The sequence below is a fragment of the Pelmatolapia mariae genome, linkage group LG12, assembly GCF_036321145.2.
Source record: "Pelmatolapia mariae isolate MD_Pm_ZW linkage group LG12, Pm_UMD_F_2, whole genome shotgun sequence".
Taxonomy (NCBI): Eukaryota; Metazoa; Chordata; class Actinopteri; order Cichliformes; family Cichlidae; genus Pelmatolapia; species Pelmatolapia mariae.
Window position 1 is genome coordinate 27,679,076 of NC_086237.1, and position 14,752 is coordinate 27,693,827.

The window sequence follows — 14,752 nt, forward strand, 5'->3', positions numbered from 1 at the left end:
AATTAAAACAGTTCTGCAAAGAAGAGTGGGCCAAAAATCCTCACAGTGACCTGAAAGACTAATTGCCAGTTATCACAAATACTTGATTGCAGTTCTTGCTGTCATGGGTAGCATGATCAGTTTTCACATGGTGGTGAGCATTGTTTTTTCCGTAATAAATGAAATCATCAATTAAAAACTGTGTAATGCATTTATTTGGGTTATTTTTTCTAAATGTGAGGAATAGGGGAAAAAAACTAACTAGGAAATCAGAAAGAGAGCAAATACCTTTTCATGTCACTGTACACACACAGAAGAAGAAAGTTGGAGGTACACTGAGATATTATTTCTCACCTACAGTCAAACTGTTCTAATGGCACAGACACTGAAATCCCCAAGGGCAATGATGCATTCCCAGATGAAAATTACACACAGCAGCACTTGTTCCTGATTATTTCCTGGCTGTCTGCTATGTACATTTATTTCTTGCAGGTCAGCCTATTCATACCATCAATCATGCCAATTTGTAACAATAGTGTTAGAGGTAAACACTCAGTTTTGTTTTTTTTTTAGTCATCATCTCCAAATTAAGCCAAAGTGGTCAGAGTAAAGTTTCTGTACTGCTAAAAAATACCTCAGTTTGAAATCTCACAGGGTGCTGGGCCCTGTGTCAGGATTCTGAATTCCTGTTACTGATTCATAGGAGCCACTGTGAATGCTAATCACTCGATAATTCCAGCATACTAACAAGCTGATACATGACACGATCGTCACATACAAGCATGTTGTTGCAAAAACATGGCTGTGGTGCAAGATCTAGATACATGTTGAACTGAGGGGGTTAACGCCACACTGATAAGATGCTCTGATAAGGTCCATAAAACCATTACACTCTGAAAGTGTAAATAAGAGATCTGATGACTGCTGCATTCATAAGAATTAGAAGGGGTGTGGACAGCTCTCATTCATAATATCATTCAAGAGTAGCTCATATGCCTTTTATAAATAGGTGACTTATGATGATGATGATGACAAATAAACAAGGGCAAGGTGCAATGCTCAGGGACAAACAAAAAGGAGAGGGAGCCATGAATGTCACATAACAAAACATGAAACTTTCTTTACCTCTTACCTCTGAAATTTTTGCACATTTAAAACCTGCAAAGCTGCTGTGGATGTAAGCATTTGCACAAATTTGAACAGATTTTTGTTTTCAGAGAAAGAAGCCTTTGCGTCAGTAGAAACTGTAAAGACAGACAGAGTTTGTTATTCCTCTTTATGTGACAGCGAATTAATACTTTCATTTTCTTATAATAGGCTTAAACATTATCGGAAGTTGTCAGCAACAAGGCCAAAGTACACGCAGAGAATTCAAGGATAAGATCTATCCAGTAGCAGATTTAAGAGGAACGAGAGGAAAAACATAAAAGATGAATATGTAAAGAGTGACATGAAACATGCACGAACGCATGAGTGACGAATATTCAGTATGTGAATCAGTTCTCCAGTTAAGCAAAACAGGTCTGGAGGTTTATTGGAAAATTACCTTTTTTATTTTTATGTGTGTGTAAAACAAATCAGTTTCACGAAATGGAGTCGATTTTATAACTACCTTTATTTTTTTTCTTCAGTTTCATTCCATTGTTACAATTGCTCAAAACAGTAAAACAAAAAAGAATGCTTAAACTACTGGCCTGTATCCAGTATTTTTTGGCTCCAATATTGAGCAGGTTAAATAGTAATTTTTTAAAAAGTAAACAAAAAACTATATTTACTAAGCCTAAACATTTAAAGTTAAGCAGTGTTTGTGTTTCAGGCATTTTAAATAATGTCCTTGATGCTATACATGCAGGGTATAAACTTAAAAATGGTACTTAAAACTGCCACTGCACTTAGAAAGGCGGGATATATGAAGGAAATGAGTACTGTACATTTTTGTGTGTATTTGTAAAGGCATCAGGAAATAACTGCTGTATCCACTACCTCTTAGTTAGTCAATAATTATGTGATAATTATGAAGAATTAACTTGTATTTATATATCATATTTTATAGAACGTTTGCTAAGTGTGCACATGCATTATGTTCTAGTGAAAATCAGTGGTTTACAACCTTTTTAAGCTCATAAAGCCTTAAAATGTTTCAGAAACAGGGTTGTTGTCTTTGTCTTCCTTTTATTTAGTGATATTTTGCTGGGACTATTTTATCTGGTGTTTCAGAAGAACAAAAGTAGCTTTTCATTTTCTTTTTTCGTTATACCATTACACATCTTGGTAACTCAGATTTTTACATAATAGGTAACCACTGAGTCTTCATCTTCTCCTCCAATCCTGAATCACAATCAAGCCTGTCTACATGCCCTGCTGATACCTGTCTAATAAGCTTCGTCTGTTGTCTTTTCAGAGCTCAGCCAAAAGACGTTCCTCTGGCTGTGTGTCTGCCCTGCAGTATCGCTCTAATTCTTCTGACCTTAGAATAATACTGTGTTAATATACAACCGAGAGGAGGGCAGGCCCTTCCCCGTATGTCTGAAGAGGAAGGGCAGCTTTAGCAGGCTGATAGTCTCTGCTACATTTCAGTACTCAAACGTAGTCAGGATTTTTCTACTACTGGCAAGTCTACACTCATGTCATCCTGAAAGGTACCGAAGAGATACTTCATTGCAACTTGTGAAAGAGCGTCTTTCAATCACAGGACAGAATAGACAAAGAGGACTGCAGTAAAATGCAACAAGTGACCATGAATGTGAAGAAGCAGTTGTTGTCCTTATTCTGTTTTCTTCTGCCTTCTGTGGGACTTGTGTTGATGTGTACCGGGATCTACCTGGTGTCCCAGGAGAACGTACATGAGGACGCTCTGAGGGTCATTTTTGTCTATATCATGATTGGCTGTGGCCTCCTGGCTATGGTCATTGGGGTCTGCTGGGGCTTCTGCTCAGGCATAAAGACCAAGAGAATTGGACGTGAGCGACACATCCAGGTCTTCACTATTGAAAGGTAAATCTGTGTTTTCGTAAGGAGTGTGCATTCAATGCAAAAAACAAATGCAGAAAAAGTGTTTGTGTACCATAAAAATTGTTTGAGTAGAATTTTACATATAACATTAGCCCCTATATTAAATATTCAATATCTCAATTCTTAGTTTGCTTGTTACATATGTATATATATACATATATAACAAATATCTTTTTTCCCTTACAGCCCGAGCTCTTTTCCTCCTTCATATGAAGAGTCCCAAGAAAGTCAAGTCTGCCCTGATGTGTCTCCTGAGTTTATGGTCATAGTCGATAGCACGGACATGCTGATGAGCCTGGCTCCTCCGTTGTACATCCAGGACAGCTCAGAGGCCCCAGACTGCAGGTTTAGCTGGGAGCAACCTCCACCATACAGTGAAGTTGAAAGTATTCAGCAGGGACATATGGATGCAGAGGAGCTGAGGGAGCGCTTGTCTGGACACTGAGGGAAGAACAGTTTTTGCCTGACTGGTTGAGAGAAAAAAAGGGAGGAATGCAGATTGTAGAAGTGAATGACTTCCACACCGAGCTGAGTGAGAAAGTTCCAGAACAACTGGAAATGTTTTTATGTCACTGGATCGCTCAAGTGCCAAAAGATGGACAGCAGAGATGTGCTGACATCATCTTTCTGCCATGAATCTACAACCTAGTGTCTGTCATCCGTCGTCTAACAGGCCTGAGGGTCTTTACACGGGTACGGCCAGAACGAGCCTCAGTTTTAAGCTGCAAAAATTATTTGGTATGACCAATAAGCATCGTTGTATTACTCCAGGTGGACACATGAAGGTTTCATTTAACAAGGCGAACTTACTTTTATCTGCACTTCATTCAACAACCTCTGTGTTAGATGATTTATGCATTAGAAAATGTATAAACTAGTTTTTAAAGGTTAATCTTTCAAGCCTGATATATTGTCAGAGTCGAATCAGCTTTACTCAGCATAGCAAACAGGTAAGCTCACTGTCTTTATAGTCTGTTTGTTCATGGAAATACAATGTCTTTATTACATTTCTAACAATATTTACACTACAGTGAGTAGTAACAAATGCCCTGCCTATTGCAAACAGAATAACATTCAGTTATCAATTACCTCTGAATCTCAGTCCACCATAATTTATATGAATATTTTTTGTTTGTTAATCAGAAGTTCTTATTTAACCTTTATTCAGCCGGGCTATTCACAGAAATTCTGAAAACCTCTTTTCAGTTAACAGTATTGGAATGTGTAGATGAAACACTGAACAACATGGCTACTTTTACACTTTTTACACTACAGAATTATTGCATTTCACATGAATTTCTTATAAGACGCATTAATTTAAAGTCTTTTACAAAGTCTTTCATCCACTTTTTGCTGTCTTTTTTTAAAAAAATGGATGAAGTGATCTGATCTACTGATTGCAAGATCATCTTGCAGGGATGGACAGAAAATGGAGAGTGCATTGATGAGTGGTTTTTAATTTGCAGTGTTTAACAAATTTATTATGCCATCACCCAATGTAAGGTTTATGCCACAGCTTCCCTAAATGAATAGTGTTTGTAATTACCCAGACCATTTTTTATGTTTCTGCAAGTTAATCTACCAGTGTGTGCATCCACTTTAATCAAAGTTGTATTTTTAATTTTGAAATTCAATTATTGCTGTTATCCATAAATTTTAAAATTTGCTCTTTTACAAAAAAATAAAATATTAAAGAACATTTTTTTTATTAAGATGCCAAATTACAGTTTTTTTTCTTGCATTTCTGAATAAAATTTTTTTTTTGACTTCTCAGAGAAGTCCAGCGTGCCAGCTCAAAGTTGGAGACCTGCCTAATAAATTAAACTATCATTTTTAGTTTTAAACAAGTTTTTTGAAATATTTTTGTTTATATGACAGGTGATCTAACAAATTATTATTTAGCACTGTAAATTATTGTCTGATCTTTTGACTACATTAATGTGACTTGTAACTATGTAACTAGTGTGACCTAACTATATACTGTGACTGAAAATACTGTCTGACTGTTACGTGTTTTCTGCCTTTGCTGAATGTGCACATGTTTTCTGTGTATGACACTGTAAGATGTCCTAATAAAGTATTTCAACACATGAAGACTACACCTGACGGCACACTTCATCACAATAAAAAGGCCGGTCGAGCACAAACAGCAGCATTGCAGCTAACCCATTTTTATACAGAATATAAAGAGGAAAAGAGTGGTTGCTGCCATTTTTTTAATTACACTATTGGTGGTATTTTTGATGGTATTTTTTTTTCTAATCATACTTTTAGCTATAATATGCTAAAGCTTAAACTATTTTAACTAAATTGTGTTCTTAGCAACTATCCCCCTATCCCCGTCCAGCTTAAGAAATAACACCTGATGCTATAAAACTGTTGTATGGGGCAATAACCTGCTATGGCTGGCTGGTAATGTCTGGCTAGCTGAGTGAACACATCCTTACGGATATCCACTGGCATATCCTCAACTGATAAAGACAGCAATCAGGTTGTTTATATGTTCCTGTTCTGCGTGTCTCATTCAGGCCATATAAAGATCAGCCCTCTTCATTTTTTTGTCTCAACACAACAACTTAAAAGCACGCTCTTTCCTCGAATAACGAAAGGACATTCATACACCACCTGATATATGGTGTCAGCGAAACAAAACACCTAAGGGCAACATATTTCACTAAGTCAGTTTTTTTTTTTTTGTCCTTAGAGCCATCTGACTAAACGAAAAAGACAAGAATTACACACAAATATTTTATTTGGATTTAAAAAAAAGAAGAAATAATGAATTCAAACATGATCATAAAACATTTTCAAATCCTAAATTAAAGAATAAAAGCTAAAACTCTGTTGAGAGTACATTTTTCTTTTTAACTTATGTAGGTTTGAAATATGATTGTGGTTACTTATCAAGTATTCATAGAAGAAATATGTTTTAATTTTATGGCTTTAATAAAGTTAACACATATTTATACCACAGTATACCATTATACTGTATGTATTATGGTGCAGTACTAGCTTCGGTTTAGGCAAATATGATGCAAATTTCAACTCATACATGCAAATTAATATTTAATTGTGTTTTAAAGTTTAAACAGAAGGTTAACTAAACACAAAAATGTGAATTTTCTGGCAATTACTTTTAGTGTTCGGGTTTTTAAAAGGTCAAATAGTTGAAAACATGCTGTGACAGGTTCGAGCAATCTGAAATGTGAGTTTGCATGCTCATAATCTGTTCGCTGTCGACCTATTTTTCATTATTTATCCACAACAATAATTACGCCTGCCACGTTTATCCACTAAATGATAGTCGTCAATAAAGAAAAGAGAACACTGTATGCAACTTTAACTTTATTTTTGAGAGACAAATGTCAGCGGTAAGCATCTGAGTCAAAAGAGAAATGAAAAATGAGGCTGAAACTACAGAGATATTTTAAAGATGAAACCAAGAAAGTAACAGGAAAGGGTGCTTTGAGGATATTTTTCATGTGTTTGCATATGAGTGTGACAGTGTTTTTTGGTTGGTTTGTTTTTTCACTTGCTCATGTGATTACATTTGGGCCACGGCGTCCTGTCCTCTCATGAATGTTAGAGATCTTCAGGGCAATGGCAATGAGAGGACCCAGCACCACCTGAAGACAAAGCAAAGAGAGCTGAAGGCAGTGCTTTGAAACTCAATCAGACCTTTAAATCTTTCACATTCACACTAAGTTACTGTCGAGTTCTTGAAAATTTCGTGAGCTTTTTGGTCAGTTTTGCTGTGCAAGGTTGGCACATTATATTTATAGACATCACGTGTTACTTAAACAGATTCCAGAGCAGATAACCGAGTTAGACTTACGTAAGTCCAGACCTTTAAAACTGTTTCAACATCCACATCAAGGGGATTTTATAGGAGCTTTAACCTAGTTAGTCAACCGGTTCTTGTTTATTTTTACATTCAGAAAATGCATACAAAGTGAGCATGAGACAGCAAATAATGACAACATGCCACAAACTCTGAGAAAAGTATGACACTTGTTTTGATTGTGTACGCTGCACATGTACACATTGCTTAATAATTATGACATTGTGACTCACTGGTTTGCTGTTTGGTCAATGTTAATTTGAACCCTTTACTGCACAGCATTGTGTGATGGAAAACAGCAGACATGTACAGCACCGTGCAAAAGTCTTGAGACACCCCTCATTTCTTTATATTTTGGTTAAAAGTAGCCAAACCTTGTCTTTAAAAAAATCCAGTAAGGACCTGAGAGATGCATCTGAGCCTTCGGCTGATCCATCTACTGCTCACTGAAGCCTCATCAGAAATGGTCTCAGTGGAAGAGTGGCTGTCAAGAAGCCATTGTTAAGGAAGGGAAACAGGGAGAAAAGGCTGAGGTATGCCAAATTACACACTGAATTTCAGCCAGATCTTGTCAAAATGCATGGAATTATAAATGCAGGAAAGTACAGAAAGATTTTAATCTATCACATAGTACCATGTGGAAAGCAACTGATAGACAACAAATGCATTTTTCAGCATGACAATGATCTGACATACACTCCCAGTCCGGTAAAAACTAGAGATGGCACGATACCACTTTTTTATGTCCGATACCGATACCGATATCATAAATTTGGATATCTGCCAATACCGATATTAATCCGATATAGTGTGTTTTTTAATCAATAAAACTGTTTTTTTAATATCTTGCTGCATTTTGTATAAGTTCATACTCAAGTTTAAATAAACAACAACACTAAAGCTATTCTGTTATACCTGTATGTAAAAAATACACTGCACCCAAAATATTTCATAGTTCAGCAATACTGATCAATCTAATAAACTTAAACCTACTCCATCCTTCCTATTCTGGTATTTTAAAGAGTACTTAGCAGAAATATTAAGCAACCTAACTAACAGGGTTGCAAACTCCCAGCAAAATAAAAATAGGGAACCACCCCCCACCCTATGATGCTTAATCGACGTAATCAACTTTAATTTGATGCAGTGTGAAAAAAAAAATGCACAGAAATAAATTATTTTTCAAGAATAATTAAATAGATTCAACATCTTTCTTCTACAGAATTGCAGACTGCACAGATGGTATCTTTACATTTTAAATGAGAATAAGAAAGAAAAGTATGTCTCTGTGCCCCCCTTTTCCCTGTTAATGCCCTATCGCCCCCCCCCCCCCCCCCTTGGCTAAACTTTGCTAGATCCGCCCCTGCACAGCTAGGTAGAAAAGGATCCTGGTGTAGAAAGTAATATTAAATAAATTCTAACACAGCTTATCAAGCTTAAACGTGCTGCTGTTGTTCAGCCGCTGGTTTCCTCTTTCTGGTGCAAAGTGGGCCAAAAACAAAGAAGAGAGACGGACTCACGACAGAAAAGCCGATCAGCTGATCATTAAGCAGTTTCACGATTGAAGTAGCAGCAGGAGAGGGAGGGAGAGAGAAGAGGCACTTGCTCCATATATCGGTTGTTAAGCTTAACGTGGGTACGCTTTACAAACATCCAGAGATGAACTTACACACTTGCTTTACTTCTCTCTGGGATAACTTCCTCGGAGATGAAATGTTGGATTGCTAGCGAGGCTACAAATACACACAGCCGCTCTATCACCTGACGCACATTGCTCCGACGTCCTGCGGTTATGAGCCGAGTTACGCCATGTCGCAAGTTTTGTGAGGTGCTTTTTTGATATTTAATGGATCGGATTACATTTTTTATTTCTCTCCGATATCCAATCCAGTAATTTACGTCAGTATACCTAATATCGGATCGGTCCATCTCTAGTGAAAACATATGTGGATAGATAAACATACAATAAAACACAATCAGTCATGGACTGGCCTCCCCAGAGCCTGAACTTCCCCTTCCCCTGAACTTCAATATTATTGACAAAGAGCAAAAGAAAAACCAGCCAACATCCAAAGAAGAGCTTAAAGTGTCCTTCAAGATTCCTGGAGAACTATTCCTGAAGAAATTATAAGAAAGCTGGGCTAACACAGTTCAGGATGTGTTGAAGAATAAAGGTGATCATACCAAATATTGACTTTCAAGCTTTTTAGAATTGTAAGGCAGTATATTGTAAACTGTATTCCCAAGTATATTTATGCATTTCAGTAAATCACTATATCTATTTACCATTTTCTGGTGATCTCAAGACGTTTCCACAACACTCAACATTGTATGATATTCTCATCCAAAAACTGCTAAATGCAAAAAACATGTATTACAGTACAAGCACAGATTTTACTAAGGCTGCACACAAACATGTGGCTTTTCAGCTTGGCTGAGAATGTTGTACATAAAATCTGTCCCTCTAATCTAGCTGAGTAAGCATGGCGTGTAATCATGTATGTCGTCTCTGATAATTCATGTGCGCTGGGTAAGGGGCAGAATGATTAGATGCTGAATTTATGATCTAATGATGGATAATCCAAGGGTTCAGTGTAACGCTACAAATAACACATTTTTATTGGCTGAATAAACACAGCAGCTAAATCACAGTTCAGGTATGCTTATCGCAACAGCAGTTTAGCGAGGATGATTTTTTATTTTCATGAATAAAAAGGGGGATGTAACATTGGGACATAACTTCATGCTGCCCTATACGTTTTGAATTACTGCACTTGCATTTTAATAATAAAAGACCAAAAAGTAATTCTCAAATACAAACTTTGTTGGTTTTCTTTGCTTTTTTATGTGGCAAAGTAAGAATTGAAATGTCGTTAATCTGAACAACACACACACACACACACACCGCTCTAAATAAGGCTGTCAAGCCATTGCGAAGGCAGCTTTATAACTCCCGGGAGTGTTTAAAGTACACTACCTATCCCAAACATCCGTAGCCACACAACAAGCTTTCATTGCTAAACACTCCAAAGTCTACAGGTCAGTTGTCTTTACCGTTTGAATGAAAGTTATAATACATAATCACAATACAACCACAGTACAGGCTGTATCCTTTTTTTTAACTGCTCAGCCTGACATAAACCTCGGATCAAAATTTAACCATACTTCATCAATTATTGTCTGAAGAAGTGAGCTCAAGACAACAAGTGATGAAACCCTTAGACACTGTATCACTACTGAGTATTTACTCTGCTAATATTTAGTGAATTATAGTATGTCAGAAGTAACATGTAAACAATTAGTAAATAAACTACAGCGGGAGCGTTTTCCCCTGTTCCCTGCTGAACAGCCGTGGAACGGTCTTCTGGCCTTTAGACTCAATTAAAAGTCGCGGCCCTGAATACTCAAAAACAAAACTGCCTGGGAACAGGCGCTTGTAATCAGGCTGACTGATCAATGGTACACCCTGTGCTAGGTTTAAGATATTAAATAGAGTCTGTTTCTCAACTTCCAGATAACATATTCCAACATTATTGCTCTTGCAATCTGAGCCATATGTTTTATTTCCGCTATAAACGTCACAAGTTTTGGAACGACTGCTTCATAATTATGTTGAAGGTTTTAAGGGACCCAGATAAATATGGACTCTTTTCATTCCTATTTTTGGGGTTCCACTTGTTCCTCTCTGCAGCATAAATATTTTCCTTTACATCCCTGTTAAATTTCCTCCTCCTCCTCCTGGAAGTCCTCTAATTCCCGCATCCAAGTCTTTGTTGCTTAAAGACATGATGTCAACTGGAAATAAGATGAATTTCACAGCCTCTGTGTTTTATCCCAAAAGTGGAACTATGTTATTAGTTATTTTAATTCTGTACCAACAATGACTGTATATTACTCCATTCATCTTGTGAATATATTTAATCTATGTTATTATGCTTACTTGCATACATAAGTTTGGACTTTATTTAATTTTATTTTTGCTAAATCACAGACTTAAGTAGTAGTTTAGGAGTATATATGTATATAATTAAAGTTTTTAAACATTCAAATGATAGAATATCTCCTATGTATCACACAGATACATATCATGTATTTAATATGTTGAAAAAGCTCATTATGAAGCATCATTTCTGCTACTGTCTGCCAAAAAAGCTTTCCTGTGGTGGTAAAACCGGCTAAAGATGACATAAAAATGATAAATTAATAATGTTGGAAGAATTTACAAATGGCAAACATATGGCCACACCATAGTTCAAGATAAGGATAGTACTTCTATACAGTCCTCTATTTTCTTTGGGTCGTGATTTGGGTGGAGCCCTTCCCAGCTGTCATGGGGAAAGAGGTGGGTGCACCCTGGGATAGTCACAGTCTATCTCAGGGGAAAACACAGAGAGACAACCACACATTCTCTCATCCATGTCTCCGGACAATTAAGAATCACGAATTAACCTCACATGCACCTTTATAGAACCCAGAGGGAAACTAAAACACAGAAAGGCCCCAGAGCCAGACAAAGAGGTTCAAACATTCAACCTTGGTTAGATGCCATTCCTGAAGGGATTTAGGACAGGATTTTTCCACTGAAAGGTGAGAAGTAATTGATATAAGCACAAATGTCACAAAAAGAAGGTACATAAACACCATCAAACCCATTTGCGTACCTGTGTCTCTCTGTTGTGTCTCTCCGGGTCTCTCTCAAAGCTCTCAGCATAAATGCGGATGGTGGTCCCCATCCCTCCGCCGCTCCCGCTCATTCGAAACACCAGGCGGGACGCATCATTAAAGATAATCCTCAGACCCTGGAAACAAAGAAACCATTTTCTTAATTTTTATCAATTGACTTTTGTCTACTGTTTCAATAACTTACTATTCTCTTTCTCTTTTAAATATTAAAAATTATATAAACTTTTTTTTTTTAAACACAAGTAAATGGCTAAAAGTAAAAGACAAATAAATGGTCATGTATTTGAGTGGAAATAGGATAAAAAATCATATGAATGCACAAATTCAGTGTGACTTTACAGCCCACAAAAGTACAAATCTTGTATCATCAGACCTGTGTTAAAGCATTCAATCCTGTAATTAGTGATGCAGTAAAGGCAAACATCCGCTAGATGTCACTGTTACTGTGTGTTTTGTTGGCGCATGATTCAAACTGTACTCTTGATGCATGCAGAGCACTCACATTCCTCATGATGTTGGCTATAAAGTTGCATAAGGTTATAACTACAGCTGCACTTTCCAAGAATCTCCTGACTCTGACAGCAGATAACATTCTCGCTAAGGTTCATAACTGAACTCTGTGTGTGACTCTTCAAACTTAATCCCAGGATATCACTGCATTGGAACCAATCAAATATATCTCCTGCTGACTGACGTAAGGAAGAAACTTTTCGACTAATGCATCTGTAACAGCGCTTATCTGTCCTGAATTCCACAGTCTCTCCTTCATTATTCGATTAGAGTACGAGTTCAAGGGAGGTGACAGCAACATGTTATGAGAAAAAACAGGACTCCAAACTGTATTGTCAAAGTATCCCCACCTCAGGCGTTAAGCTGTACTAGATGTCTCCATACTGACAAATGTTATTGCAACTATAGTAAACAAAAGTTTTGTATAGTAGTAAAAGTCAAGTGGATGCACTGTCTCAGTTCCAAAGCAGCCAGTCTCAGACAAATGGCTGTGAGCCTATTAGTTAACTGTGGTTCAGCATTATTGTTTACAGAACGCAGTACTAAATGGAAATATCTGAACCACTCTGGGAATGAAGGATAACATGCCAGAGTCCAGGTGAAGAGAGACGGCGATAATCAGAGATGTCCGTCCAGCTGTCTGTCTCTCTATCTGTGAGTCTGTCAACTCACTAACAATAGAGTGGCAGTTATCAGAAGGCTGACTAATGCTTGTTAAAAACACTTGCCAATGCAGAGCTCAGAGGCCCCGAGTGGAGCACATACCAGCCATAACTCATGTGTGTCGTGCATGTGTGTTCATCTTTATTCATCTATCAATCCATTTGTTCATCTACCAGCCTAAAGGTGCTTAGAGATTTTGGAGAGGTCTTTGTCTGAGCCTCCCTCCCACCTGCTAGCATCCATGCCAACTGCTGTTCCTCTGCAACTGTGTGGAATTATTCATGGACTAATGTTGGTGTGGAAATGTGGGGAAAGAAAGTTAAGATGAGCTGTGTGCATAGAGACAGAGAACAATAAAGTCCCACTCACACAAGAGGGGAAACAAGTCATGGCTCTTCATTTGCATTTTGATTTCACACATGAAATGAGCTGCAGCAGAGAATATCTACATGAGTCAGCACTGACCATCGTAATTAACTGCTTCTTATAAACACATCAGGGTTTTTTAAATTTACCTTAGCCTCATATGTCTATTGTAGTTATTGAAACAGTACAGTGAAGTTAGGATGTCCTGTTGTCAGTTCCTATGCGATAAATCAGCATACATTAGCACATTGCCAGTGCCATATGGGCTATAATGTAAGGGCAAGTAATAGTGAACGAAACCAAGTAGTCTTCAGGAATAGTTCCCTAGACTTGTTGAGGGATATCAGCACTCTTATTTTGATGTTGGCTGCCTTTTGTTCTGTTCTTTGTCAAGATGACCCTGCACTGCTTTAGTATTGTCGAGACTCTGAGGAGGCCAATCCATGACTGAGAGTGTTCCACTATCTGTTTTTCTATCCTGCATAGGAAGTGTCTTTGAGATCAGTGCCGAAAAGTCAAGCTGTTGCCAAACTGATGCCTTCTTCCTGGCATTACATGGTAGATCAGAATCTTATAGTACTTTTGTGTATTCATAATCCCATCAGTTTTGACAAGATCCTCAACACCACTCACTGAATTACAGCCTGAAACCATGACAGAGCGTCCACCATGTTTTACAGGTGGGTATAGACACTCACTGTTTACCTCTTACCTCTCTGACCTCCACTGACAACAATGTGAACCAAAAATTTCAAATTTGTATCCATCACTCTATAAGACCTGCTGCCACTAATTTTCAATCAAATTCTCGTGTAATTTATCTCAGTCTTTTCTCCCTGCTTCCCTTCTTTAAGGATGGCTTCTTCCCAGCCATCCTTCCACTGAGACCATTTCTGATGAGGCTTCAGTGAACAGTAGATGCATCAGCTTAAGGATCGAATGACCCTCTAAGGTCCTTTGTCAGCATTCCTGCCTATTTCTTAAGGACATGATCTTCAGATACTGTTTATCTGCTGTAGATAATTTTTCACGCCTGGCAGTTCTTCTTTGTTCCTCCATTTATCTAGTTTCCTCAGATTTGTTTTAAGAAAACGGTCTGGCTTTTTAAGGATATTCAGCACACCAAGGTGAAATATGTCAAGTTTCTAATAGTCCTTTTAGAATCACCTTGTTAGTGCAAAATTACCATTTCATGCCTATCAAACTGTGTTATCGTTGGCATTTCTTAATAGATTCGACTAAGCAAATGGGGAAAAAATAATCTGTTTTTCAAGACAAAGCATGAAAATAATAAAGATCTATTGCACAAAACCACGTTTTAAAAAGATTAAAAAGGATACAAAAGATAAAAAAAAACAAAAAAAAGATAAAATAATAAAACAAAGACAATGCCTTTACACAGAACTGAAAAGTCTGTCTATCTACACTCTCCCGAGCGTAAGTGCTTGAAACGTGTGCCTAACAGCAGACATCTTAGAACAAAAACATTTGTGTTACTACAGCCCTGCTTTCCACACTCTGAGGCACTTACAGTCAAAAAGCCATCAAGACACTGCTAATTCTATAGCTATCTTAAGAGATACAGCCACAGCCCACCTTAGCTAAAGATACAATCAAATTTATTCTTTTAATGAACTGTTGTCTTTATCATTTAGTCATTAGCTATTAGGTAAAGCAAAAATTTTTATCAAATTCAGT

General features: G+C 37.4%; 2 protein-coding genes across 2 annotated transcripts in view; one reads left to right on the forward strand and one right to left on the reverse strand.

The window, feature by feature from the left end:
- Positions 1–2,716: 2,716 nt before the first annotated feature.
- Positions 2,717–3,436, forward strand: LOC134638298 (transmembrane protein 252-like). The gene is made up of 2 exons (XM_063488812.1): positions 2,717–2,973; positions 3,178–3,436. Exons 1-2 carry the CDS (start codon positions 2,717–2,719, stop codon positions 3,434–3,436), a joined length of 516 nt encoding a protein of 171 aa, XP_063344882.1.
- Positions 3,437–6,321: 2,885 nt separating this feature from the next.
- The window catches only part of pgm5 (phosphoglucomutase 5), a 29,829-nt gene continuing 21,398 nt past the window's right edge, over positions 6,322–14,752 (reverse strand). Inside the window, exons 10-11 of the mRNA XM_063489481.1 lie at positions 11,494–11,631; positions 6,322–6,617 (exon numbers count right to left, since the gene is read on the reverse strand). Of these exons, the coding sequence (XP_063345551.1) occupies positions 6,528–6,617; positions 11,494–11,631 (228 nt within the window). The 3' untranslated portion in view covers positions 6,322–6,527. The remainder of the gene's footprint in view (positions 6,618–11,493; positions 11,632–14,752) is intronic.